Source organism: Oryza brachyantha, chromosome 8 (genome assembly GCF_000231095.2).
Source record: "Oryza brachyantha chromosome 8, ObraRS2, whole genome shotgun sequence".
Taxonomy (NCBI): Eukaryota; Viridiplantae; Streptophyta; class Magnoliopsida; order Poales; family Poaceae; genus Oryza; species Oryza brachyantha.
The window spans coordinates 4758225-4785283 of NC_023170.2; the positions used below are offsets into that span (position 1 = coordinate 4758225).

Below are 27059 nucleotides of genomic sequence, written 5' to 3' on the forward strand. Positions count from 1 at the left end.
ACCGTGCATATAACCTCCTCTTTAAACATACATAGTAGTTTATAGTAGTTTAGAAACCGCCGTCCATAGCGCCGTACTGTATTATTGACTTCCTTTTTCTCCATATATCAACATGGATATTATCCTCTTAAAAACAAAATTATAGCCCTAGCTATCTCAGATATCCAAATTTAATTTCTTCCTTTTCCGAGCCAAAACTAAATCCACGTCCAAAATTGAACCCTCTCATCGTTATTGCGTGCGTGCTTTCAATCCATCCCATTCCCATCCACCGCAATGACATGAACCCCAAAACCTGGGCCCGGCCCAAACCCAGATCCCGCGGGGATAAAAACCCCGGTGGATCCATCCGGCGGCACGCGCGCGGGCTCGGAGACGGAGACGGAGGCCACGCGCTCCTGACGAACTGGCGGCGGGGAGGGAGGGAGGCGGAGAGGGATGGAGGGGTGGCGGAAGAAGGTCGTGGTCCGGGCGCGCCGCGCGTGGGCCGCCGTCTCCGGCCGCATCCGCGTGCAGAACCAAGGTCAGTTGCTGCTGCCGCCGCCTTCCTTTTTTTTTTGCCTCCGTGATCAGCGCGCCCCCACATAGATAATCTTGGATTGGATTGGATTGATTGGATTGGTTGGTGGTCTCCCGCGATGATGATCTCTTCTTCTCTGCTCTGCTGGGTGTGTTTAACTGGGAGAATTGGAGTTCGTCCTCGCTTCCATGGAGGTGGATGCTGTAGTGCTATGGCTTTTTAAAAAGGATTTTAGGATTTTTCTTTGGTTCCATGGAATACCTTCTCTTCTCTCGTGAGACTTGTTGAACTTACGGATGGTTTGGTTGAATGGACGCCATGGCCTGCTCGTTGTTCATCAGGAAAAGGTGTTTCCGTTTTTTTTTTCATTTTTAGTTATCTCGTTGTGAAATATCCACCAGATAGGAATCATCAAGAAAAGGTGTTTTGGATTTTTTTTAATTTATAATTATCTCGTTGTGAATATCCATTAAATATGACTTTTTTATTGACGATATATATTGGTTTTAAAAGTATAAGAGCAGATATTGCCAATTAATGCAGTCTTAGAAAGAACAAAAAAGAAAAGAAAAGAAAATATAATAGTACAACTTAGTAGTCTATTTTTTCCCCTTCTCCTCCTTTTGCTGAAAGTCTGAAACTTGTTGTTATGGTTGGATACATATTACTCACATTTGCAGTTGTTTAGTTGTTGTAGACTTGTACTGCCTCAGTCCCATTCCCATTCCCAGCAGCCACCATCACCACCTACTTTGATGTCCCCTCTTCCCCATTTTTCTCTGATTGAAAATAACAGGAGATCACACCCATTTCCTTCTTCAATTAAAAAATGGAAATAACATATTATTGAGATACTTTAATCTTGGCAAAGAGATGAGACATTGAATTGATTCCATTTTTTTATTCAAAGAATAGTAAGAAATGCTCCTGCAGACCTCAGTGCAGACATAAGAACAAAAGAACAAATGAGAAGATGATTAATAAACTCATGAAGGAGGAGTTCAGATCAGCCAAAGAACAACAGGAGAGAAGAGAGGAGACTCAGTAACCAAGCATGAGTGGAGTTGAAGGACGGTTTTCCGTCTGCTCTCACTCCTTTCCTTCTCCTGTCTGGGTAGATCTTGTTGCCTAGCGCCAGTGTGTACTTTGTACTGCTGATGCCGATGCTGTTCCGCTGCTCACCACACGATCTCGATTCGATCTTTCTGCATTGATGCATTGCAAATCTGCGATTGCAAATTTGCAATTGCATGGCGTCACGAGGTGTACAGAGGCCGTGTGCACCGGCTCACTGAGTTCACTGCACGGCACGGCACACTCCACCACATCACATTGGTTGCTGGCCCTGCCTGCCATTGGCGAGCACGCAGATTGCAGTAGGTGAAGGCGAGCACACTGCCAGCCAGTGCCACTTACAGGCGGGCCCCAACCCAACCCCGGTACTGCGCAGTCGGCAACCTTTGTCCAACTCCAGATCGTCCTTATCACATATTTCACATCTCGTGCTGCTGTGCGGTGTGGAGGAGCAGGACCTGGGCCAGAGGATCCCATGTCAACGTGCTCCTATCCTTACCATGTTAAAGTGTCCACCTCTCTTTATTCAACTCATCTACGTAGTACACTGGACACTTTCTTCACCTTGTGTAACTATGCACTTTGTATCTTTTTGGATCAAATTATCTGAACAGATGTAGATTTGTGCCCCGCTGTGGAGTAGAAAACTTTTAGAGCCCGGACAAAGAAATCTACTTACATTCGGTGTTTGTATGAACATTTTATTTTTAATCCCTTTGGTAGCACAATTTCACAAATTCTATTGTGTGTTTGCGGATGAGCCCGGACGGTGACTTCGCCCGCTGATTGTACATGACTCTTTCAGACTTGTTTTGGATTGTAGTTCAGTGTATACCCATCCAAATTAGCAGGCCAAATCTTGGCCTACCGGAACAAGCATGAAAGCCAAGCACAGGAATCGTGTAGAAATTTTATGGGATTTTTGTAGAAACCGATTCAATTTCCACGTTCTGAATGAGGTCTAATAGGTCACAGGAAACTTCTACTAAAGCCCCTAACTTACTACAAAGTCTGCAAGTTAGAAAATTGTAGAGACCAATCGACAAGAATGGCCATTTCCTTTTGAAAGAAAGTTGCAGAAGGCACTAGGCCGAACTTTTATTTCTGACTTGCACCAATTTGTTGTTGGACCAATGGCTTTTAACTCCTTTTCTTCAGTCCTATTTGGTCTGCTGTGGAAATCTGTTGTGCCATTTGCTGTATTTGGAATGGTGTAAAGTTTCCGTGCTACCAGGCATTCATGCCATGAAGAAATAAATGTATATCCCTGGGGAATATGAAGGAATATTCGTTTAATTACACAGAAGATATTGAGTTACACTACTCGGGGATTTTTTTTCTCCCTGATTTTCATGACCTCTCTGTTTTCATACCTATCTTTGATTCCAATTGTCTTTTCTTGACTTTATTGTGTTTTTAGAAATTTTAATTGTTACCTTTGCAATCTATATCATTGGCTTGTAAAATGTATTATCGGTATTCTTGTGTAAAAATGTATTTTCCGTATTGTCCATTTGCCGTTATTTCAACTGTTTTTTCAGTATACATTCATAAAGAAAAAACATTTTCTGTTTTCACTTAATAATAGAAACAGTTGTTGAAATAAACTAGTTTTAAGTTTTCATATAATCAGTCAATTCTGTTTAAAAAAGTTGTGGTACTTAAGTAGTAGTATTTTTTTAGGGTAATTAAGTAGTAGTTAAGTCTGTACTACTGGTCTGGATGACCATTTAAGGGCCAACAGCCTGTTGTGTGTGGAGCCCAAGGCCTAAAGCATTAGAAAAGCTCTGTACTATCTGCCTGTAGTATATGGGCCTCATTGCCTGTAGGTTCGGTTCATACAGTAAACCACCATTTACTGAGCTGGAAAGCTACAAAATGCATTGTTTAGTCCTCTCGAAAAGTAAAGAGTTGCTCCCTCATAAGACAGAGAAGAAGAAAAGGAGAGGTTTTTGTTAGTTACAAATGATTTGTCTCGACCTTCTGCTCATTTCATCATCATTGCATAAATCAGTAACAAACGTTGCCTTTGGCTTTGATGCCTTTTCAGCATCATCATAGAAAATCGGCAGATATAAACCATCTGTCAGAATTCATCTGAATCAATTCATGTACATTTTTTCATACTATTTTTATAGCATGATTTCATTCGCAGCCAGCAAGAACTAATATAAGTATGAAACTAATTAAATCTGCAATATACGGCGTGCAGGCAGCGGTGGCCTCCTGAAGCTGCATGAGGACGTGCAGACCTGCGACTACAAGGACGTGCAGGTCATGTTCGAGATGCTGACGTCGGAGCTGGAGGCGTCGCACGCCAGGAAGCAGCAGCAGCTGCTGTCCCCGTCCCCTCGCACGCTGCCGACGCCGGCGTGGCCCGGCAGCTCGCCGCCGGAGAAGCAGTAGAGAGAGAGCAGCAGCAAGAAGAAGAGGAGACCATGCGCTTGCAATGCATGGCACTCGAAAGAAGAACATTGTTACTGAACTTTCTTCTTTCTTTCTTTCTGCCAGTTTTAGTACTACAAAACTAGTCATGGATTGCTGATGTCCTCTGCATCAGCAGCCATCCGTCCCCCTGCCCTTCTGTCAGTCTGCTCCGGCAAAAGAGCGAGAAATTTCAGCAATAAGAAGAAGAAGAAGAAGAAGAAGATGGTGATGGTGAGAGGCTGAGGAGAGCATCAGATTTTGAGGTGTTCTATGAGCCTCGTGTGTTTGTGTTTGTGTGTGTGTGTGTGTAAATAGAGCTGCTGCTGAATTTATGTTATCGGTTTGGAAGGAAGAGGGAGCAAGAGGGGTTCATTTTCTGTTATCGGTTTGGCAAAATTTATGTGCTTCAGGTGTACATTTCTTTGTGTTTTGTCTGTCTGTTTCTGCGTGTGTTTTGAAGGAGGCTGGCTTCAGTTTGATCAGTTCCGGTTTCAACAGAATGATCATATCCATATATGCTCATGAGCAATAGGGATTTGATTATCTGGTTGTTTAATTGGGAAACTTGATTACCTGTTTGGTTAATTGGGCATTTACTGTCCTACAAACCTCCGTTTGGAGCATTATTCTGACATAATAATATTAATTAGAAGTAAAAGCTACAGAAAATAGTGCGGACTTGGAGCTTTTGCCAATCATTTGGGTTAATCTCAAAATTCATTTGTGCATTGGTAATTATTTCTAAGAGGATTTTATATTGTGACTCTTATTATTAGCTTTAAAAAATTTAAATATATATGTACAACCCAAGATGAACAAAAACCTGGTCTAATACATGCAGACCCAAAACATGTTCTTGTTTGTGAGCTATGTCAATCAGAAGGTATTATTGTTCTTGTTCTCACATTGAAAGCTTAGTATTCAATTCCTTACATGATACACTTCTCTGGAGTAGCGTGCATAATAAGTAATATACAGAGAAATTCCCTACTACCATTAGGATTATATTATCAGTTGAACCGTTGGCCTATAATGGTATATCATCAGTACTGTAATAACTCTGTAATTAGGGCTAATGTAAGTGTTTAGGATTTTATAATTTCTTTATAAAATGTTTTTATCCATTCATGAGAACGTATCACTGTCTAGTGCGCACTCGACAGCGTATCCTTCCACACACACGTGACAATGTACAATTTTTCTCCTCTGTGCTCATATTATTCTGGGATAATTATACCCTCTTCATTTTCAGTTCTGCCAAGTGAGGTTGTAGTAAAAATAAATCTAATGTTTTGATAAAGTTACATCAACGATTTAAATTCATTTCTATTGCAAGTAGATTAGCAGTGCTAAAATACAAAAGTATCTTTCTCAAACCAAGCCTAACGAATATATAAATTTCATATGTGTTCCAATACATCCTTTCGAGACAGGATCAAGGAGGTATACAGATTACTGAGTGGAGAGTATCAATTACCATTCCAATCACTTTCCAGACCGTGTAGATGGCGGTCATTTGACGGAAAAGACGAAATGACGTATTTCGTATTGGCAAATAAAAAATAATTTATAAATAACACTGTTATTTTATATTGGCAAATAAAAAATAATTTATGAATAACACTGTTGTATACATGTTATTAACAATCTAAAAGTAAATACTGAAAAAATAAACTTCAATAAAAATACCCTAAAAAATAATATAAAATTTAAGGTTAAAAATTTAAATTTAAATTTATAAGTACAAGAAGAAGCAGAAGAGAAATGAGGTGGTAGAAGAAACCGATTCTTTTTACCGTCAACATGGGGCATTCAATCCTATAATTGTAATGCTTACGATACTTGATCAAGATTGTAAAAATAACGTTTCACTCGATTACCCTGATGCGTATAGTTAACTCGTGTATACTATGAGAGAACATTGGTCGATGGATGCGGGTGAAAAATTTGACATGCCCACTATTCATTGATCAATAAAATGCGAGCTATTTTTGTAGATAAACTAATGAAGTGATATGTTATTGCCAATAAATGCGCATATGTACACGAGTGCTTTTATTTTTTTGTTAGTGTACCGATTGCCTTTTAGTTTTAGATGCTTCGTATATGTCTACTGATCCAGTGAAATAGCAGATCAGATCATGCTTTTTAAAATAACAATAATAACAGTAATAATAATAATAATAATAATAATAATGAAAGGTAAAATATATTTTAGAAATATTGTGTTACGAATCGATGAATGATAGAACTAGTGTTCTTTAGCAGATTATCCTTGGTTTTTACCTGCGCGTTTCCTGAACCATTAAACAATAATTTAAATAAAATGTTTTTATATAATTTAATCATTATTTTTAAAGTAGATTTTTAACCTTGCAGTAGTTAACTCCGTTGTTTATACCATGAAATAGCTATCGCGAAAAAAACATATAATATTTCATCTTTCGGAACACATGATTGTCACTCTCCCAGAACCACTCAGTTCAAAAGCAAGGAAAGTGACGTATATACCTATGGGAAAACAAAGTGCAATCTACGAGGAAAATTCATCCCAAGTACATAATTGTACATCATTTTGATTCTGTGAAACTGAAGAATTCAGCCTTCTGGACGTAATGGTGAAAGCTCCACATTCCACAAGATGTTTGATTAGAAGGGATTAACAAAGGCACAAAAATATATTGTTGCAATAATTACCAAAGGTTAATTCCCATGGCAAGCAGATGGATCAAGCCGAAGCCTGAAGAAACCAAGAACCCCAAAAGGACCTGCTTGCAAGATATTTCAAATAAGAGTGCAAAAAAGAAAGAGGCTCAGGGGCACAGATGTAAGATATCAGGGACGGGATTGAATAATTTAGATGGTCAAAAAGCTTTCTGTAATGGTGAAGAAACTGTGAGGGAAGAAGTGAAAAGATACAAGGGCCTAGTTGTAAGAAAAAAGAATGCTTCAGGGCATATCTGCAAGGAAATTTACTCAGCCAGGGACCTGGACAGAATTCGCAAAAAAATTTGGACCATTTCTCGATTTGTGCGTGTCATCCTTGCGCAGGGGCCATGCTAATCTTCTCTGTATCGTTCCAATTTTATCGGATGTCTCCGAAGAGACAACCGGTTCGCAGCGCGCGGGGTTATAAATTAGTCTTCTGTTTACTAGCTTTCCGAGGTGGTACTAAACTCTCCGCGCAGCGCACCCTCACCAACCATCGGATTTCCATCCAACGGACCAATGCGGTCGGCGCCACCCGCGCCGCGCGATAGGTCGCGCGTGGGCCGGCACCTGCGGACGCGGCCCAAATCAGATTATCAGCGTACGGCCCATCACACCCTTTTCATCTACCCAACTTTGAGCTCCGCCTTTCCATCCAGTCATCCAGACCGTTGCTGCCTAATCCAGCGGCTGATCAAGCTCCACGCCATGTACTGTAATTTGTTCATCGCTTAAAACTTTTGCTAAATGAAATTTCTTTCAAACAAATAATGGTAGTAGAAGAGAATTTATGACCGTACGTTCAAGCAGCTTGACTGAATTTCATAGGAACTGTTCCCATAGTACAGTTTTTGCTGCTCGATAATTCAGTCCTCACTAGTATTTCTGCAACAATCTGACGGCGGTGAACGCGAGTTTGAAAATTTTAGATCCGAGTTTATACATATTAAATGAGTACGAATAAAACAGACAAAATGGGTAATACCCTTTCCATACCCAAAATTCCAATGGGTAATTATTCTTTATCTATACATGGGTACGAGTATGGGGGTGGATAATGAATAACTGGTGATATGTCTAATTGATGTGCCACGTGACACACTCCCTCCCAAGAACGCGCATTGAATTCGGTATTAGGGATTTGTTTGATTTGCTTGAGAATGAAAAAGATTTAAAGAAAAGGGCATTCGAAAATGATCATGTCAGGAGAAACTCTACCTTGTCTTTTCTTGTCAGAAGTTGACGCTGAACAGATTAAACATGCATAGAACTTCAAGTTATCAAACTGTCGCCTAATTGATCCTGTAGTTTTTTGTCATCAATTATGTCCGGATAAAACTGTTGCAAGGCAAGTGATTGTCACCGTGCATCTAACTACGGTCACAATTTCTTTAAAGTGAAGGTATCACTATTGCCTTCACCAAGGAGCAAACACCATGAGAACATCCCATGTGAGATTGACATGTTCTATACATGTAGTCAATCCAGTACTGTTCTTCTTTTGTTATACATATATGTCCTGTATGTAATCATATAAGATGTTCAAAGATGCTCCAACTTTGCAGGCATGACACTTTCAATTGTAATAAGATAAATTAACCTATAACCACTCCTTGAAAAAAGATACACTTTATAACTTTTCAAATTAGTACTTTATCTTAATTAGAAGTTTCACCAAAAAGAACAGAATAGAACACAAAGAAATTAGACTGGAGAAAAAGAGAGGGGGAAAATCACCTCATATCTTCTCCTATAGAATAGAGATATATAGGAGAGGAAAAACTAAAATATTCTATGAACTAATCCAACTAAATTTCAAAACTCTGGTCAGAAACTACGGGTGCATGTAGTCATGTTTATGTCTGCTATCTGATCTATGGCATGACTCTCATCTATGTTAATTAATTATGTTTAGTCTTACATAAGCAATTAATTAGTTTCAGTACATGGAAATTTGCAGGAGGTCCAAATGGAACAAAGGAAAAATCTCACAAACGGCCATAACTGACTCAATGACCAAAAAGAAAAAAAAAGAATGGAGGAAAACAAAAGGCTTTCCTTGTGTATCACAAGTGGCATCCCATTGATTGAGATGCGCTTTTTGACTTGTGTGGATTCACACCCAAATTCTGGTTGCAGTTGACAAGGCACTCACCATCACATGCTAATTAACTGTTGCATCATCCTGTTGATTAGTTGTTGAAATGGAGATTGAGCGGTCAAAGAAAAGGTTGTGAGAAATTGAGAGGTCCAAGTCTATGGTTAAGGCAAAGTTGCTCCTTGATTCCTCTACTTTGTCCTCTTATCCTAAGAATTATGTTCTCATTGAAAGCCAGCAACCTATCAACATTTGTCCATAGGATTCTTATTGCTCAAAAGAAAGCAATACATTCTCATCACTTTTGTTTTGTGCCATCCATCACAGTTCGCATAATGTACAAGTAAATTGTATTCTCCATAAAGTAAAATGGTCCTTGATTCATTTTCCACCAAGTCAACCCACACTTCAATTTTATCAAGGCATACCAAAATAAGTTTCACTTGGCAGTTTGCACCGATATACAATAGGAGATCATGTAAAATGTTTTAACTTTTTTATTTTTTATTTAAAAAATAAATAATCTAAAAACTTATTTATAGATTCGAAATTTTTTGGCCATGCTATTTTAATTGGCATGGTAGGTTAACGTTGCTGTATCAGTGAAAAATCATGGGATGGCAAGGATTAGTCACACCATCACTATTCACTAGTGACATTTTATTAACTGTAGCATCATTATTCATAGCGTGACAATATTATCCTATGACCAAAAGATATAGGTAAGTCCCATTTACCCCCTCAACCACGAAATCAGACAAAGCACACACCTCAACTATTAAATCTTACACAACTCAATTGTTTAATTAGATGGTTACGCACCTCACTTGTATAATCTAGACACTTAACCTACACACAATGTGTGTGTTTTTGAGGTTTCAGCCCAAACTATCGTGTTGGTGTAGGAGGCGCCACCCTAAAAGTCCTAACCTTGATAGCCATGCATAACGCTATGGGAATCGATGCACAACTTTGCACATCTAGCTGGGCGCATTTGCTCGGTGAGCATGGTCCTAAAAGAAACTGAAAACATTTGAAATAGCGCGTCTGATTAAATGATCAGATTAAATAGTTAGGATATGTTATTTGCGTGGTTCTGTAGTTGAGGAGCTACGTACTTTATGAAAGTTGAGGGAGGTAAATCTTCTGAAAGATTTATTTTTAAAAATAAGAATGGCAAGGGTTAGTTTATAAATTAAAATTTAAAAGGTTCAAAAAATTTCTAAAATCACGCCCAAGAGGCCAGCCAGGCTCGTATTTCGCAGGGTTTTACTTGGATTTCATGGCTTAATTCAGTTCAAAGTAAAAACCTATTATGATTTTAAAAGGGTTAGTTTTTAAAATTAAATTTTAAAAGGTTTAAAAATTTTGAAAATCGCCCCCAATAGGCCGTGCTCGTATGTTACAGTGTTTTATTTGGATTTCATTACTTAATTCGGTTCAAAGTAAAAGCTTGTTATGATAATATTGTGCACGGTGAAAATATGAAGGAAAAAAGAAACTCTGAGGTTCCAAAGGTTTGATGGCAACACAACGAGGGGAGAAAAGAAAGTATTACCAGCTCTGTCCTAAACTATAATTATTTCTAAATGGGAAATTCTCCGGTTGAGTACATAGATGTTCTAATAGCAATCCCTCCAGTTTGACAATTAATATCGGTTTCAAACTTTTAAAATTTTAACTAAGTAATAACTTTAAAATACTTAGTTTGAAGATACTAAGATATCAGTCTTAAAAAGTAATCAAATAAAAGTAATTAATTTTTTTATTTCTAGTATATTTTAATAGAAAATCATGCTCAAAGATAGATTTGGAAGATCATATTGTTATCCAAAATGATAGAAATTATCAAACTAGAGGGGCTATATTCGTGTTTCTTCTCAAGAATGATAAAAAATATTTCTAAATATATACTACATCCCAAATGTAACATTTCTCGATTGTTTACCATGGATTAAGCTTTAAATGAAAATTCTACTATACTTCTTAATTAATAAGGAGTGGATGAGCGCACAGCATATATCTTCTCAAGAGGATAGAAAAGTTAATTCTAAATATATACTACCTCTGTTTTAAAATATAAATATTTATAAGTTATTTAACATAGATTAAGCTTGAGAAGAAAAAAACTATTATACGTCTTAGTAAATGAGGAATAAATGATGACGGATGGATAAACGAGGGATAAAAAGAGAATAATTTTAAATGAGGAATAATTGTTGTGATAAATAATGCCACTATAAAATACTAAAAGATTTAAATCCTAAAAATACAATCATCTTGAAACAAATACAATATATGATTAAGTATTTATTCAAATTCATATACAAAGCATATCGGAGGTAGCAATAGAATATGATTTCTCTCGCGGGAGAACCGGAGACTTTCCAATTGGACACGACGTGGCCGCAGCGCCGCGTGCACCTTCCAACCACCCTAATGGCCCCACGCGTCAGCCTCAACGCAGCTGGTACTCGCACCCGCCGCCTACGTGGAGCGGGCCCACGTGTGAGGGAGCCCTCCGAGCCGTCGGATCCCATCGGGAGAGCCTCATCGGACGGTCAGGATCTGCCGTTGGCCTCGTCACCATCGTCGTCTCCGGCTGCGCAGCCTTATTATTTTCTCTCATTCCCTTGCCATGGCGGAGGGAGGAAGAGGAGGAGGAGGAGGAGGCCAGGAGGAAGCCACGCGCCGCGAGACGTGGAGACCTGCTCCCTCCTCCCCATCCACTTCTCTTCTCTCTCATCCCCTGTCTGTGTAGATCGAGTTGAGCTGTTTGCCTCTCTCTCTAAAGCAGCGTCGCCTGAGCAGGGGAGGAGTGGAGGAAGAAGGTTAGGCGAGGCGGGCATTTCTCTCTCTCTCTCTCTCTCTCGTTTCTTTTTGCGTTTGATTTGAATATGTTTTGCCTATTTCTTTTGGTTTCGTGGTGGGTTTGGTTGATTCCGCGTACGATTCCGTCCTCCTTGAATCAATCCGTTGTTCATGTTTGTGGCAGGCACGGCGGCGATCAGATGGATGGATGTTAATATGTTATTGTTCGTTTGATTCGAGATTGTAGAACCAAATTCATTTCTTCCTCTTCTCTATAAAAATTATACTAATCCAAATTTTTAGAAGTTAGATTATACGTACGTTTTTTGTTTGTTTCTTGGAGAATTTTGTTTCCTAAACGACAAGAGGGACATTGTTTTGGTGGCTCTGTCTCCTTGGTTTGTTCATATCGTTCGGGAGATTCTTGGGGCGTGAGAAGATGCACAATCAGGGCGGGTATTTCGATCGATTGATTGTTTCCTCTCTTCGTTTCTTGCTTTTTTTACCCCCTCCCGTACCCCGATCGTACGATCGCGACATATGCAATTTGCTTGCTTACCCACCAAATCTTGGATTGGTGCTAGTGAAAACGATTTAATCTGCTTAGCTTCGTATTTCAGAATAATGAATTAACCGTATATGAATTTTCTTTTGTTTCTTTTCACTTTAATACTGATTTGAGTTTTATCTTCTGTTTACTACGAACATTATTTACTGAATTTGACCATCATTTAGTTTTGTACGATTAATTACCGCCATTTCCCTTTAAATCCCTGGCATTCAGTAATGGCGCTCAGTATTAGTCAATGCAAGATGGATGTCAATTTGATGTATTCTAGGCTAATACTAGGGAGCGTACTTTTAATTAAAGATCATTTTTTTAATGTGTCGATTCCATGGTAGCTTGGCGTGCTAGTGTGGATATGAGTGGATTCACCTTTCAGCCAAAGGCAAAATGATCTCAGCTAGAAAGGGAGCAGTCCTAGACCACCAGTAACTTTTCGTTCTTTTCGGCTGGTGGAATGGGAAAAAAAAAGGTTTTTCATCCTTGCACAAGTCTTATGGTTGTAGGAGCGCCCTCAAGACCTAATCTATATGTAGAGTTAATTTGTATGCAGGATTCACCTAACTGAAGTTGTCTTCTGACAGTGTTGTTTAGTTTGGTCACATTTGCCACAACTGTATCTGTGAAGTTGTTTTTGGTTGTGCTTTTGATGGTGAGCAGGTCTAGTTTTCATCAGTTTATATGTGGTTTTTTTGCATCTTAATAATTTCAAGAAGTATTTTTCTATGATTCTCACTATCTATGCTGATGCTGTCAGGTGTAAATAGTAGGCATTGCTCTGCAAATACTTTTGGTTGTGCATATTAATGCTACATTTGAGTGCATATTATCATAGAGATTGTTTTTCTCACTTTAGTTGTTTGTGGATTATAAGTGTAGCACCCAAAGCTCTGTTTGATTTCAATATGCTAGATTGCTAGTTATGCCTTAGTCCAATTGTGATATTTTGTTGACATGGTGTATGACTTGTTCATCTGTCAAATTTGTCCTGCTTCATTTTCAGTTGAATACCTGATATGGATGAATCCATGGGAAGGCGTACAGTTGGTGGTCTACTATTGACCAAAGGGGGTTCAATCCTTGTATACAGGGAAGACAGCCCGCGCCACAAAGCGACTACTTGCTGTACGCGCCTTGGCTGTAGCAGCAAGCTTTTTCGTGACAAAGACAAGAGAATGCGCAGGCCAACCAAGGAAGCAGCGACTCAGGAATCACAACTTGTCATTGGATCCAACAGTTTGTCACCTCAAGCAAGAATGGCTTATGGCAGTAGCACCAGCAGGAATGCAGCAGGCAACTGTAGCAGAACTGGCAACAGGCCTAGAAGAGAAACTGCTAGCAAGGATCTACTTGCTCGTCTGAAAGAAAGGGTCAATGCATCGAAGAAGCGCTCGTTGAGTGAAGGGAGTAGCCCATCATCACCAAACAAATCCAGTGCAGGTTCCTTGAGTAGTAGTAGTAGATCAATTTCAAGACCATTGCATCGGTCAGCTGCCAAGGCTAGGAAGGATGGAGGCAGGAATGGAAGCATTGCCAGAACACGTAGTGGTAGTAATGGAAATTCTGCAGGAGATGGGCATACAAAGGTTGATTGGCAAGGACCTGCAGGTGGATTTATTTCTGGAAACTTGTTCAGACATAGAAGTAGACATCAAGGAGAACCAGTACCTTATTCAGAGGACAGTTTAAATGACAGTGAATACTGGCGATACGGTTTGGATGAAAGTGATGAGGTATGGCTTTTCATAATTAATCTTAAATAATCAACCTATAGATGTTCTGACAATGTGTTGATTCTTACATAAAAATAGAATGTATTGGTGAAAAGGGAATACAATCCTACCCTGATGCATTTTGTTAATCAACTGTGATACCTTGATGCATTCGTTAATCAACTGTGAAACAGTGAAATTAAATTCCATTGTCTTGCAGGATGCATCCAGTGATCGGCATAGAGGAATGAGAATGGACATCGATGACATGTCTTATGAGGTTAGCTATTATTCAGTAACTTCTGATACTGATATTTATGTTAGTAATATTTTAGCGCCAAGTATCTTTTATTTGGAATTTATCCTTGCCTTTTGTTTGACGTTGGCTTTGTGGCATTCTAGGAATTGCTTGCTCTAGGGGAAACAATTGGTACAGTAAGCACTGGTCTTTCAGATGATGAGCTGTCAAAGTGTCTTAAAAGAATCCTCTATGTGCCCTCAGCTTCAACAAGTTATGAAGATGGAGATATCAAATGCATCATATGCCAGGTATATTCAATTACTAGCAGTCCAACATTAGAATGTTGTGTAGTTCGATATATTTTCCGTTGCTATGATGACTCATGATATCCTTTACTGTAAACATTTCTCCAGGTATACAACTGAATGATATTTACATGTTCAAGCTTTATGCTCCTCTTAGTAAACATTTGTTATTTAATTATTATTTGAAATCATTAGGATAAGGAACTATCCAAGACATGAAATAAGAAGGAATAATGATACCGTGTTCGCACTCAAACTTCTCACCCCAGATTTCTTTGTTTTCCGCGCACACGATTTCCGAATTGTTAAACGGTATATTTTTTGCAAAAAATTTCTATAGGAAAGTTATTTTAAAAATCATATTAATATATTTAATATATTTTTTAATAAATAATAATTAATTAATCATGTACTAATCTATTACTACTTCCGTGCCAGTTAACTAACCCCATCTTTCTCACATGCCGAACACGGCCTGAGTATTACATAATTACTATTGATGCTAAGCATATTTAAACATCGTAGCCATTATAAGCCAGTCTGATCATATTGCACTATTCTAAAATACTAAAATGTCATGAGAAGTCAGGATAGGAATAGTAATGATATTTAACCTGAGACAATGAATAATAATATATCGTACTGAAAATTATGAAGCAACAATCAACAAAAGAAAATTCTGGTTTTAGATTGCTGAAGGAATTTCATAGCACTTGAAAACTCCTGAAAAGAATCTGGATGACATGTTGGATAAGTTCCCTTTTGTTTTTCTTTTTTGCCTTTTCAGGAGGAATATTTACCTGCTGAGGAGGTGGCCGAGATGGCATGCGAGCATTACTATCATATCACCTGCATCCAACAATGGCTTCGACAAAAGAATTGGTGCCCAATCTGCAAATCCGTCGGTTGTTCTATGAAACCTTAGTGGGCTAGACAGAACGAAATGCAGATTTATTTTGTTTACATAGATTTCATGGTATTCTTTATTTAGATTTTGAACTGTTTGTTTAAATGTCCAGAAGTGTTCTTGCTCTCGCTCCACGCTACAGTGTAGTCAGGGCAAACAAAATTAGCAGGATCCAGGAAATAAGTCCAGTAGATAAAATTTTGTTATCGAACACATGGCCCCTTTTATACAACAATTTAAGTCCAAACTGTTTTTCATTGATATGACAACATCTGGTGGAAATGGATTTTTACAAGTCTGGTAAGTTGCTTTGCACTCTTCAAATATCAGTCATTATAAAAATTTCGCAGCATTGATTCAACATATATCTATCATCTTGCAAAATTTCAATGTACACAAAATGGGTAGTTTAGGTTTTCATCCAAATAAAGTATTGCACGTTCTCATCCAAATAAAGTACTTAGTTCTATGCTAAGCCTAACTCCATTAATCAATAGAAAAAAATATAAACAAGAGGGATGATTTGCTTCTTGAGTGTGTGTTGTGAAGTGAGAGCTCAATCCTGTATATATCTCTATATACGAAAGCTATGCAGTTTCTCTGCCTAGGAACGTTCCATGTGGGACTGCCCACAACTCAGGAAATGAGAAGGCAGCCCACAACTCAGGAAATGAGAAGGCAACGCTTGGTCCCGTACTAGCAATGAGAGGGAGGGACAAGGCAGTAAGGTTGAAGGCAGGCAACACTGCAATCCACAGCAGGCAGCAGCCCTCTAGGCGCTAGGCCGCGCCGCTCGCAAAACAAAATCTTTCCCAAAACTACATGTCCTTTGATTTTTTTTTTTTAATTTATTGTGACTTACCTTCTTCTCGAGTAATGAGTGTTAAGTAACAAATATTTAAGCTTAACTACCCTATAATATTTCATCAAATATCATTGGCTAATAAATAATCCTAATAAACCTTTATACTCCTTTCAATTTTTTAAATTAACGCTGTTCACTTTTAATCTATGATTGACTATGTGTCTTATTAAAAAAACTATATAATTATTGATTATTTTGTTATGATTTGATTTATTACTAAAATAACTTTAGGTATAATTTATAATTATGTATATTTGACAAAAAAAATTGAATAAAATAAAGGGTCAAATATAAATCTAAAAATTAATTGTATCAATTTAAAAAATCAAAGGGAGTATTTAGGTGTGCGCGGCAATGCCGTGCGTTGTTTCTTGTAACTGTCATAAGGCAGTCACAAACAGTGGCGAAGGACGAAAAAAATAGGTGTGAAAATTAGATGATCACTATCCAGGCAACCGCAATCCATATACGGTATACTCAAGCATCATCATTTGGCTTTTTCAGGAAAAAGACAAAACAATATATTTGTAAAAAAATAATTTCTGAATAATTTTTATATATGTGTTCTTAGGGATCTAAAAACAAATGATAAAAAATAAACTACATGAAAAGTACTTTAAGGTACTAAAAATTTTAGTGCAAAATTATGGTATCTCAAGGTACCAAAATTTTATACTGAAAAATTTGATACCTCAAGATAATTTTTTAAAGATGATAAAAAAAAACTCCTAAATTTAAAGTTAAAAATTCAAATTTTGACTTATAAGCATATGCAAAAGCAAAACATAAGGCTGCAAATAAGAAATGACAATTATTGACGCCTTTTCCTTACCTATCCATTCTGAAAGTAGAAACGGACATCTGCTCTCTAGTGCTCTAGCATTCTAGCTAGTATCCAGCTCGTTGGCTCATGGTGATGCCTTAACACGCCTCGATCCTCGTTGTCATTCGCTACGCCGACATGCCAGACGTCGTCCCTCGCCTCAATACACCTCCTCAGTCACACTGCGCTTATATGGTGTTTAGCCTCACCTTGCCACGGCGAAGAGGAGATGTTTCACTTTTCATGCGCCTCCGCCTCAGACGCGGCGAGGAACCGTGTGAGGCATGCACTGTGAGCGCTCGCCGCCCCGATGTGGTCCCTGGGGACAGAGAGGAGCTCGGTGTGGTCTAGGGAACAGATAGAGGAGGAGCTACACTTCCGCCGCCGCCGCCGCCGTCTCGCGGTCTGTCCGCGGGCGACGCCGCCTCCACCGCTAGGGGTGGAGCTATAGCAAAGTAAAGTAGATGCCATTTATTTATTTTCTTTAATGTTTTGAACTAAATTTAAACTGCTACGGGTGCCCGAATTTGAATTAAGGGGATGTATATATGGTGAAAATTAATATACATAGCTCTGCCGCCCCACGCTCCGCCAGATCCGACCTGAGGGAGAGAGAGGCCGTCGCAGGAGAGGAGCTCCGGCGGGCGGGGAGAGACAGATAGAGAGCAGCGGGGGAGACCGCGAGACCGGCGCCAGCGTCGTCGTCATCGTCACCGCGAGACCTGCCAGATCTATAGTGTCGTCGTCGTCACGAGACCAGCGTCGGCGTCGTGGTCATCGCGAGGACCGGCGGGCGACGTCGGCATCGTCGTCGTGGTCGTCGCGAGGACGGGCGAGGAGGGAGCAGCGCGGAGGGTGGGAGAGCGCCAGGGGAGAGAGAGCGCTAGGAAGAGAGAGAGGGGATGGTGGGCCCATTTAAAGCTGAGGTGGGTCCCACTTTATGTGCCTTCCATTGTGAAATGAGTGGTTTCTGGAGGGGTTTCGATCGTCTACGTGGCACATGGGGGTGTACCCCCCACTGTGAATGGCCTCATAGTCCTCGTCGGTCCTAGCGATTGTCTGCCCAGCCACATCCGACTTGTCACACCTAGATGTCCTTACCGCCGCACACTTGTGTAGCCATGCATCCACGCCATTGTTGGCCCATCCCCAAATCGCTTGTGTAGCCAAGTAGCTGCCTATGATTGATTGTCATCACTGCCTAGTCGGAGTAGGGGAAGAAGAGTGAGGGAGAGTGTACTGTGGTCGCGGGTGGTGTAAGGCATGGCGAGCGCCAGACCTTACCCTACCGAGCCGTTCGCAACTGGTTACAAAGGTCGGTAACACCCTCAACCGTCATTGGGAGAGCATCCTTTGGCTGGGATGGAGTGGGGCACCCTACGATTCGGTCGACGTAGGTGTCCTACCCTTATGCCACCGACTTCACCAAAGGCACAAGTGGCCGACATGTAGGCTCTTATGATGATTCCATGTTGAGTTGGCACGACCATTGATCCATGTACTTGCGTGTGATTAGTCGGTTGTGTGCTTTCTTGCATGTTAGGTGTGTTTCTCCATTTTATTCAAAACCCATGTTTTCATAACTTTCTACAAGGACAAGTGAAACTACATTAGTTGATAAAATATGTGTACAAGAAATGCACATTCCCTTTGTTTGTGGAGATAATTGGCTGTCCAAAATGGTACTAAACGACCATTAACGGTAGGCTTCATGAACTAGTTAGGATGAAATTGAAATGGTTAGCTAGGTTTGGGTTGACATTTTATGTGGTACGGGTGGTTAGTAATTCTGCAGGGGAGCTAGGCTAGATCGAGCTTGGTTTGAATTTGGTGGGAACCCAAAGTTATTTGAACGAAACAATTATTTTCTTATTTTATGCTGAGTTGAATTATTTAGTTTAGAATATTTAATGATAAAATTATGCAAAAAATAGGTCAATTATTTTTTACGCAAATGACATAGAGAAGGATGGCGTAAATGTCATTGGTATCAACGACCTATTTGTAAAGAAGTTCTATAAAAAAGATCTTATGTAAGAAAAAATATTTATAAATAGGTCCTTAGTGAAAAATATAAGGGGCTTCTGCAAATTTGTCACTAGTAGTTTTTTATTACAATGATGTCACTCAAATAACAGTTCTAGTGGTAATTTCGCAATTGTCTAGTGGCAAATTTACAATAACGATTCAATTCAATAGTAAATTTGTAATTGCCCCAAAATATAACTAACACTAAGGACCTATTTGTAAATATGATTTCTTATATATTGGTTCTTTTTCTAGAGTGGTGCTGTCCTTCTCTGTCTCTTGGCTACTGGAGGCAAGGATCTTGGCGCTAATGATCGTGCCATGCTGCACATTGAACTTCGGCGCCAATGATCCATTCTTCATTAAGTTTTCTTAGGAGCCCATTCATAAAATAAGTTCTATAAAATGACTAAAATGTAAAAAATATTACTTGATTTATAAGGAACAGAGCACCAGGATGGTATGATTTGCCGACCAGGAAACAAATTTGTTGGATTCGAGGGACCCTAAAAGATGGGCACTGATTCTATCAGCAGGGAAATGAAACAACATTGACCATTGTTCCACTAATAACTTTTCTAAAAAACCTACAGTTCACAGTTTAGAATAGAGGAAAGGATTTGAAAAGGAATGTTTCTCTTTTTCTTCCCCATTTTTTTAGGGTTTGAATACTAGGTTTCTAAAAAAACCTAGTATTCAAGGTTTCTTTCACGTGCATCAGATAAACGTGTATAGCAGTTAACAACATCCTGACGCCTGAAGCCGTCTACCAAGACGTCTACCAACTCAGGCTAATTGTATGGCAAATTGGCAATCCAAGATATTGGAGATGACTAATAGGTTCATCATACTTTATACACCTACAGAAACAACAAAATATAAGCATGTTATTCAACCATTTCATTCTTTACATAAGACATAATGCAAACTCCCGATCACTGATGGCTCGCGATTTTCTTAATCAGCTGCATCCTTCTGGTAACATAAGAACTTCATAGCAAACTGCAAGAATTTTCTCCGCAAAAACTCATGCGAAAAATATGCTTGATCCAAACTGGGCCTACCAAAGGCGATGCTCATTCTCATGTATTGATGGAACATATTACTAGCTGCACCTGACATCAAACATTAGAGGCATCCGGAACACAAGACAAGAACTAGGACTCTGAAGCACGGTACCACACGCCTGATCCCACCAAACCAATATGCAACTCAATGCTCAAATGCTACGGACTTCATCCAGCATGGCAAACATTTCCCAGAGTGACCGATGAATCATATCAAACTACTTGGACACGGACCCTGGTGTACACTGGTCAAATACATTCACTGAAGAGATGATCTGCTCTAGTGGTCAAAGCAGGTGGCACGGTTTGTTATTCGGAGGTATCATACTACTCACTTGCTAGGTACAAAAAGAACGAAGCACGGGATATTTAAAATGGCAAAAAAAAAAGAAAGGTCGCAGAGGTCGCGCCAGCCCAGCATCAAATATTAAGGGCAATGAGGTGCTCCTGCAAAAAACCAAAAACTATTGCTTATTAGCAACAAAGGGATGTCAAAGCACCATAACAATCTCATGCAGATAAAATCTGGTGTTGACAACATAGTTGTAGATGAAATGGTAGATTGGTAATGGTCTGAGTGAAATTAGGCAGTTATAGGACAAAAAGAACGGTTTAATTGCCCACCATATATTGCACTACTTGAAGCTTAGAATATAGAAACATGGCATATTACTTTTAGTAGAAGTCTTTTCATGCTAACGCCAAAGCAGCCAAACACGCAACGGACTAGTTGATTGAGGTGGCAAGAAAGAATCACAATCACAAAAGGAGCTGTCCCCTTCATGTGAAATGAAGCTTTCAAGAACCACTCAAGCCAACTATTGCTCCTAAACCAAACATACTTTCGGCAATAACAGCCAAACCTTTTCTATCAGACTTTTCAAGCACCGAAAAGGGAATACTGGAGTGAGCATCTATCATAGGCATCTCAAAAATAGATGTCCCGAGAAAGTTCAGCTTTTATTCAGCTCTCATCGCTCACTAATTCTTTAATGGAAACAAACAAAGTATATATCATCTAACCAACAGAAGATAATTTAATAAGTCATGCAATGGATACATGAGCAAAAATGAGCCACAGATGGCTAGCTGTCCAGGTAACATTGTAAGCTAGAGTGAAATATCACCTGTACAAGACGCAGAAAATGAGAATTCTCAACCTTGAAGAACCTTCAACGGATCTAACTGCCCACTACAGTAACTGGAAGGAACAGCTGAGAGTGCAAGCCTTCCTTTCCACTCTTCGCCTGGCTTCAGAGTTATAGGCTTCTCAACAGCAGCAGGCTCCACACAAAGCATGTGTTTGTATTCTCCATCTCCAAAATCTTGCATAGCTTTTGCCTTCTTGTCCCAAGGGTTCCAAACAACTGCAGAAGAAAACAGCAGCAATAGAGACATGAAATATCACACTTCATTGCAAAAATTAGTTAGGTCAACATAAAAGATTTGACATCAGATCAAGCTTACCTGCATCTGGAAGTCCTTCTTTTGTCAAGACAAATGTTCTTTTCTTTTCGTGATCAATAATTGCAATTTTTGAGGGTGCAGCAAGATATACTTTATCAATCTTGACATAAAAAAATTAAGGTAAGAAACTTGAATGTTAGTTATTACAAGCAATGTAGATATTTAACAGTCTTAGACTTACCTCTGATTCAAATACAATAGCATCCCCTTGTTCTGTAAAACGCTCCTTTCCCTTTAAATTGTCAAGGTAATCCATTGTTTCCAGCCCTTCAACACGCACTTCACTGATAACAGGCTGAGTTAAGGAACATGATAGCAACTACTTGCATACAAATGTTTCTAACCCAAAAGAAAAGGGAAACGATTGTGCATTAGGAACCATTATAGGCCTGATTTAGCAATATCGCTGCCCAAATCAGGAATTTAGACTGTTATATTTGCATTCTTATAGTTAGTTCAAACAAACTCTTGTAGATAACGATATTTGGGAGCACATATAGGTATAATGCAATAACATGACAGTATAACACTGCCACAAAAATCATGTTCCATGTCGTGGTGCTTGCAATGTGCAATATAATGTGGAAGTAACATTCATTCTTTTTTGTCTAAGCTTCTCATGAAGATGATGCTGCTTTCTACAGATTCTACCCAATACAGATTCAAAAGTCCACATGAGATCACTCTGTCTGAAATGTTCTGACATAGTTAAACACATGCATTAGTACAACAGTTGTAAGTTTCCACTTTCCAAGACATAAGTGGCTAAACCAACAATTGTAGTAGATCATTACAGATATCAAAACATAATAAAAATAAAGTGGAGAAGAAAGCAAACATAAAATGTCATCAAACACATACCTGATGTCAGAGACAGAGAAGTATGTATGATATGCAAATGTATAGGAGAAAGATCTTCCATCTGTGTTGGTATTCCTAATCCGAGAAGTGAGACTCAAATCCCCATTAGGACCAAGAGCAACTCTCAAGCGGAACTCAAAACTGTAAACATTGAATAGGCCAAGAACAGAATTAGGCATCTTCAACACATTGCATGACTAAAAAGGATAAAAGAAATTATCACTTGTCAATCTAAATATGCAACAAAAACCTGTGAGGCCAGATCTTTAAGTCTTCATCAGAAGGCTTGAGAATCAGATCAACAAAAGCTTTAATAGCAGGGTTTACTGGTAAAGGTGGTGGATTATCATCAATAGTCCATAATCGGTTCCTAGCGAATCCATGTTGTTCAAGATTTCCATGTGTTCCAAACTGCATTGATGATGTGATTTCTGGTGATCTGTTCAGAGAGTTTTCTATCATGAAAAAGTCACTATAGGTAAAGGCTTGACTTACTTGAGGGAAGCAAATGGGTATCCCACCACGAATGGCTTTTGGAGGTTTGAAAATAGCCTGCAACAGAATATATTACTTTCAAATGATATGACGATTCAAACATATGGCTGGCAAAGCAACACCACAAAAATAGAAACAATAAAACTTCAGGAAAAAAAAGCAATTGATTTGTCTAATTGAATCTTATACTAGCCCACAAGAAGTGACAGCAGAAGACAACCAATTCTGCAGTGCAGAGATGGCAGAGATGAGGCAGAAATATTTTGCAATAGAAAAAGGTTTAATACATTCGACAATTACAATTGTACAGGGAAGAGACAAAACAAGGGTGAGCTATGAAATAAAGAGTCATTCATTTACATAATTTAATTCATACAACTATTGACCAATGAGATCCAGAAATGATTGCGCACCTTACTGCTGACAAAAAGCAACTCCTCCCCATGGTCATTCTTCCATGAGGTTACTTGACCTCCATAAAGATAAACCTGAGAAAATATAAAACCATTCATTATCCATCACAGCAAAATGAGTTTTTGGATTTTGCAGGGTATTAACAGACCATAGAATATTCTATTTTGAAAACAGTGGAACAGGAAAGGGCACATTTGATAAAAAAATCACGTGATGTAGTACACTTTGATATGGGGAATGTGGAACCATCGGCAGCACTGCAATGATTTGGAAAACATTGACACAATCACACAACTGTAGAACTACATAGGTGAAAAGAGGGATGTATACACGCAACTTACCTATCAGTACTCACACAAATCTGGCACCTGATGATGGTTTTACAGGTTCAGAATATGAAGGTTATATCAAAATGATGGCCTCTGTCTGACGTATAGACGCTTCACTAAACATACCAATATTCATATAAAACTGGTACGTGATGATGGTTTTACAGGGCTCAGAATATCAAAGTTTTCTGAAACATATAAAAATGGCAGGCTACACCCTATATGACATAGTACAAAAGAAATATTAAAAATCCCATCTCCTCCTTGTGCCAAAAACATAAACCACAAACTTAAATGGATGAACAGGACAAGAGACTCCATACTGACCAAGCTGCAATTTGATGAACTATTTGGCATTGGTTTCTTCTGAAAATTAGTTACATCAATATGAACGATATAAAAAATATAGGCAATAATGTACAAACAGTATCAAAACAGAGGATGCATCCAAACTTGTCAGAAACAATGCCTTACATCCATAATAGGATTTCTACCCACAAGGGCTCAAAAACATACATGAACCACAAATTTCTGTACAAGGCAATCTAGAAACAGAACAGAGTAACACAAGAGGCCCTTGTCCTTGTCAAATTATTATTATATCACCGAAAAGCAAATTCTATTTTCGAACAGGGCAACTATCACTTAATAAATCCTACAATACAGCATCGCATTGGAGCTTTTAATACATTGCAAACACTTGCCTAAAAAATTTCCATGGAACATCAATGGCGACAGACATTTAACACGTGAAGACCTTCCCGACTGTGATCGTGCCATCGTCCATTGCGATGGCAACTCTCCGCGTAAAAGTAAACTAAAAAGTTAACATCTCAACCAGCTAGATTGCAAGTTCCCAAACGCGGATCGTGCAAAGCTGCCACTAAATCATCCCACCGAAACGAGCGAAACAAGACGAAATCACGCGCCGCAAACCACGAGCCACCTACGAACCCAGCGCGGATCAGCCGAATTCCCGCCGGATCTGCCGGAATGGAGCCCGAATCAGACAGAATCGCGCGCCTCCCACGCGGCCGCGCACACCACCAACACGGAAGGAGCGAGCGAGAGAGAGAGAGAGAAAGGGGGAGGGGGTTGGCGCGTGGGAGGAGGGGGGGAGAGGGAAAGCCGAATCGGGGGTACCTCAGCGGAGAAGCCGCGCGCGCCGCGGAGCAGGACCTTGTCGAGGCCGGAGGATCCCCTGACGAGCTCGTGGAACGGCGGCTGCCGCTGCTGCGGCGGGGGCGACGGGGACGACGGCGGCGGGGCGGCGGCGGCCATCGCGCCCCACGCGACAGCTGCGACGAGGGAGCCCTAACCCTAGCCCTACCCTTCCCACTCTCTCCCTCTCCCGCGCGCGCGCGGGCCAACTTGCCTCCTCTTTTTGGGGTTTATTTGGTGGAGAGAAGCGTAGGAGGAAGAGGAGAGGGGAATGGCGGAGGAAGTGTGGGAGGACGGCGAGGGGTATTTATACGCGACGCGACGGAGAAGGAGGGTTGGGGTTGTGGAATTTATGAGAACTTGAGGAGGTTACCTGCAAAAGTGATCAGAATTTCCAAAGATTTAGTGTTACATTTACCTAAAAAACTGTAGTAGTAGTATTATAAGAGAGGTAATAAGATAAGATAAATCTAAGGCCACGTACCACGGTAATTAACATAAAACTTTTTTCATTGTTAATTGGGAATGCTTGTTGATACAGCAGAGCGATCGTTGCCATGGTTAACAACCGCTTAATAATGACTCTTAGTTTTACAAAATAGAAAGTTGGTTGCATAATGATGAAAAAATAAAAATAAGAATAAAAAATTATTTTTATGTACTAATACTGAGAGCATTTTTTATGTTTTAACTTTTGTAAGAGTATAGTCTCTAAATAAGTTTATCTTGACTAATAGAGTATACCGAGCTCTACCTTTAAATACATTATTTCCATGTATTAGAAATTGACGAGCTAAGTTAATTAGGATTAACAAACAGCACACGTAACAAGACGAGGTTGGTTTTGTTGATAACCAGAGATTGGAAAAGATATTACAGGGAGGAGCTGCTATAGAATTGGTATATTCAACTCGTCGTACGAACATATATACCTTACGGTACGATATGTTCTTTTAGAGGTTAGAATTAACCGATTGGCTCTATAAATAAGAAATATAAATAAGAAATATGATTAGCATATGATTAATCGAGAATTAATATTAAAAAGTTGGAAATTAATTTGTTTGATTTTTAAACAAACTTCTATGTAGAAATTTTTTTTATTTAAAAGTACGTTTATAAATTTTGAGGGAGTATAGCTAATCTTGCTAGGCCCGTGTTTAGCATAAGTTAACATACCCTTATATTCCCTCGTTTTCTGCGCGCATATTTTCCGGATGTATTTTTTATAAAAATAGAAAAATTATTTTAAAAATCATATTAATCTATTTTATAATTTGTTATAATTAATAATAAATTAATCATATATTAATCTATTACGACCGCTACTTTTTACTACCGCCCAAGGCAGCTAGGTCAGGTAGTTTAGAACGAGATCGATATATACCAATGCTCCTTTAGCGATCTATCGAACAGTTCGTGCATCAGATGGTGTGGATTTTGGTACAAAGATATAGCACCATCATACTAGGGCCTCGGACCATATGTTAATTTAACTTCTTTTTCACGCGCACGCTTTTCAAACGATTAAATGGTGTATTTTTTTAAAAGTTTTTTAAGAATAGTTGTTTTAAAAAATCATATTAATCTAGTTTATTTTTTTACTAATTAATTATATATTAATCTATTACTACGTTTTCTGTGCCGGGTAAGTTAACTTAGCAGCCGTTTACGGAATGCGTCCTAGGTGATATTGGTGTTTCCATGAGAGTAAATGCACCATGAATATATATTGTTCTTTGATATTGAAACCCCTTTTCCCATTTATTAAAATAATTTAAGGTATTCCACTTGTATTTAATGTGATCACAATTGGAGCCTTCTCTTTTGTGAAGATGTTCAGTCGTGTCTCATATATCCAAAAGACTAATGGGTGAATGTTTGCATGTACGCCCGTTATCCCCGCAAGCGCAATTTTACGTACAAACTTGATATACACAAACCTTTTTATACAAAACTTTATATTTTATATATATATATATATATATATATATATATCTTTCTAAGATGATATTTTCAGTGTAGATATTTTATATGTTAAATTTATTTCCGTGTACAAAATTTTTGTATATAAAATTTCTATGTATATAGACAAGACTATACATATGAATAAAAAATAAAAAAGTTTGTATATATAAACATTTTAATTACAGACATTTAACGGGTTAGCAAGCACGCAA

General features: G+C 39.0%; 3 protein-coding genes and 1 non-coding gene across 4 annotated transcripts; 2 read left to right on the forward strand and 2 right to left on the reverse strand.

The window, feature by feature from the left end:
* Window positions 1–350: 350 nt before the first annotated feature.
* Window positions 351–4688, forward strand: LOC102714854. The gene is made up of 2 exons (XM_006659900.3): window positions 351–523; window positions 3807–4688. The coding sequence occupies exons 1-2, from the start codon at window positions 439–441 to the stop codon at window positions 3998–4000; spliced, it is 279 nt and encodes a 92-aa protein (XP_006659963.1). The 5' UTR covers window positions 351–438; the 3' UTR covers window positions 4001–4688.
* Window positions 4689–7026: 2338 nt separating this feature from the next.
* LOC121055237 lies at window positions 7027–7129 on the reverse strand. Its single transcript, XR_005812385.1, has one exon. It is a non-coding gene; the product is annotated as a U6 spliceosomal RNA (small nuclear RNA).
* Window positions 7130–11460: 4331 nt separating this feature from the next.
* On the forward strand, window positions 11461–15699 carry LOC102701929. The gene is made up of 5 exons (XM_006659172.3): window positions 11461–11659; window positions 13208–13937; window positions 14137–14196; window positions 14319–14465; window positions 15250–15699. The coding sequence occupies exons 2-5, from the start codon at window positions 13221–13223 to the stop codon at window positions 15385–15387; spliced, it is 1062 nt and encodes a 353-aa protein (XP_006659235.1). The 5' UTR covers window positions 11461–11659; window positions 13208–13220; the 3' UTR covers window positions 15388–15699.
* A 4097-nt stretch (window positions 15700–19796) lies between these two features.
* LOC102715137 (putative glucose-6-phosphate 1-epimerase) lies at window positions 19797–25145 on the reverse strand. Its single transcript, XM_040526956.1, has 9 exons — window positions 24862–25145; window positions 23389–23463; window positions 22976–23032; window positions 22731–22891; window positions 22481–22621; window positions 21801–21903; window positions 21620–21719; window positions 21280–21519; window positions 19797–20599 (listed from the first exon to the last, which is right to left on the reverse strand). Exons 1-8 carry the CDS (start codon window positions 24997–24999, stop codon window positions 21308–21310), a joined length of 987 nt encoding a protein of 328 aa, XP_040382890.1. The 5' UTR covers window positions 25000–25145; the 3' UTR covers window positions 19797–20599; window positions 21280–21307.
* Window positions 25146–27059: the final 1914 nt, after the last annotated feature.

What these genes read in the sequence shown, in the direction of transcription:
- LOC102714854 (XM_006659900.3), top strand. Translation starts at nt 439, where the DNA reads ATGGAGGGGTGGCGGAAGAAGGTCGTGGTCCGGGCGCGCCGCGCGTGG. An exon ending in CATCCGCGTGCAGAACCAAG is followed by an intron (nt 524 to 3,806) that starts GTCAGTTGCTGC and finishes TACGGCGTGCAG; the next exon opens with GCAGCGGTGGCCTCCTGAAG.
- LOC102701929 (XM_006659172.3), top strand. Translation starts at nt 13,221, where the DNA reads ATGGATGAATCCATGGGAAGGCGTACAGTTGGTGGTCTACTATTGACC. An exon ending in TCGATGACATGTCTTATGAG is followed by an intron (nt 14,197 to 14,318) that starts GTTAGCTATTAT and finishes GTGGCATTCTAG; the next exon opens with GAATTGCTTGCTCTAGGGGA. An exon ending in TCAAATGCATCATATGCCAG is followed by an intron (nt 14,466 to 15,249) that starts GTATATTCAATT and finishes TTGCCTTTTCAG; the next exon opens with GAGGAATATTTACCTGCTGA.
- LOC102715137 (XM_040526956.1), bottom strand. Translation starts at nt 24,999, where the DNA reads ATGGCCGCCGCCGCCCCGCCGCCGTCGTCCCCGTCGCCCCCGCCGCAG. An exon ending in TACCCATTTGCTTCCCTCAA is followed by an intron (nt 22,892 to 22,975) that starts GTAAGTCAAGCC and finishes TCATCAATGCAG; the next exon opens with TTTGGAACACATGGAAATCT. An exon ending in TTAAAGATCTGGCCTCACAG is followed by an intron (nt 22,622 to 22,730) that starts GTTTTTGTTGCA and finishes CAATGTTTACAG; the next exon opens with TTTTGAGTTCCGCTTGAGAG.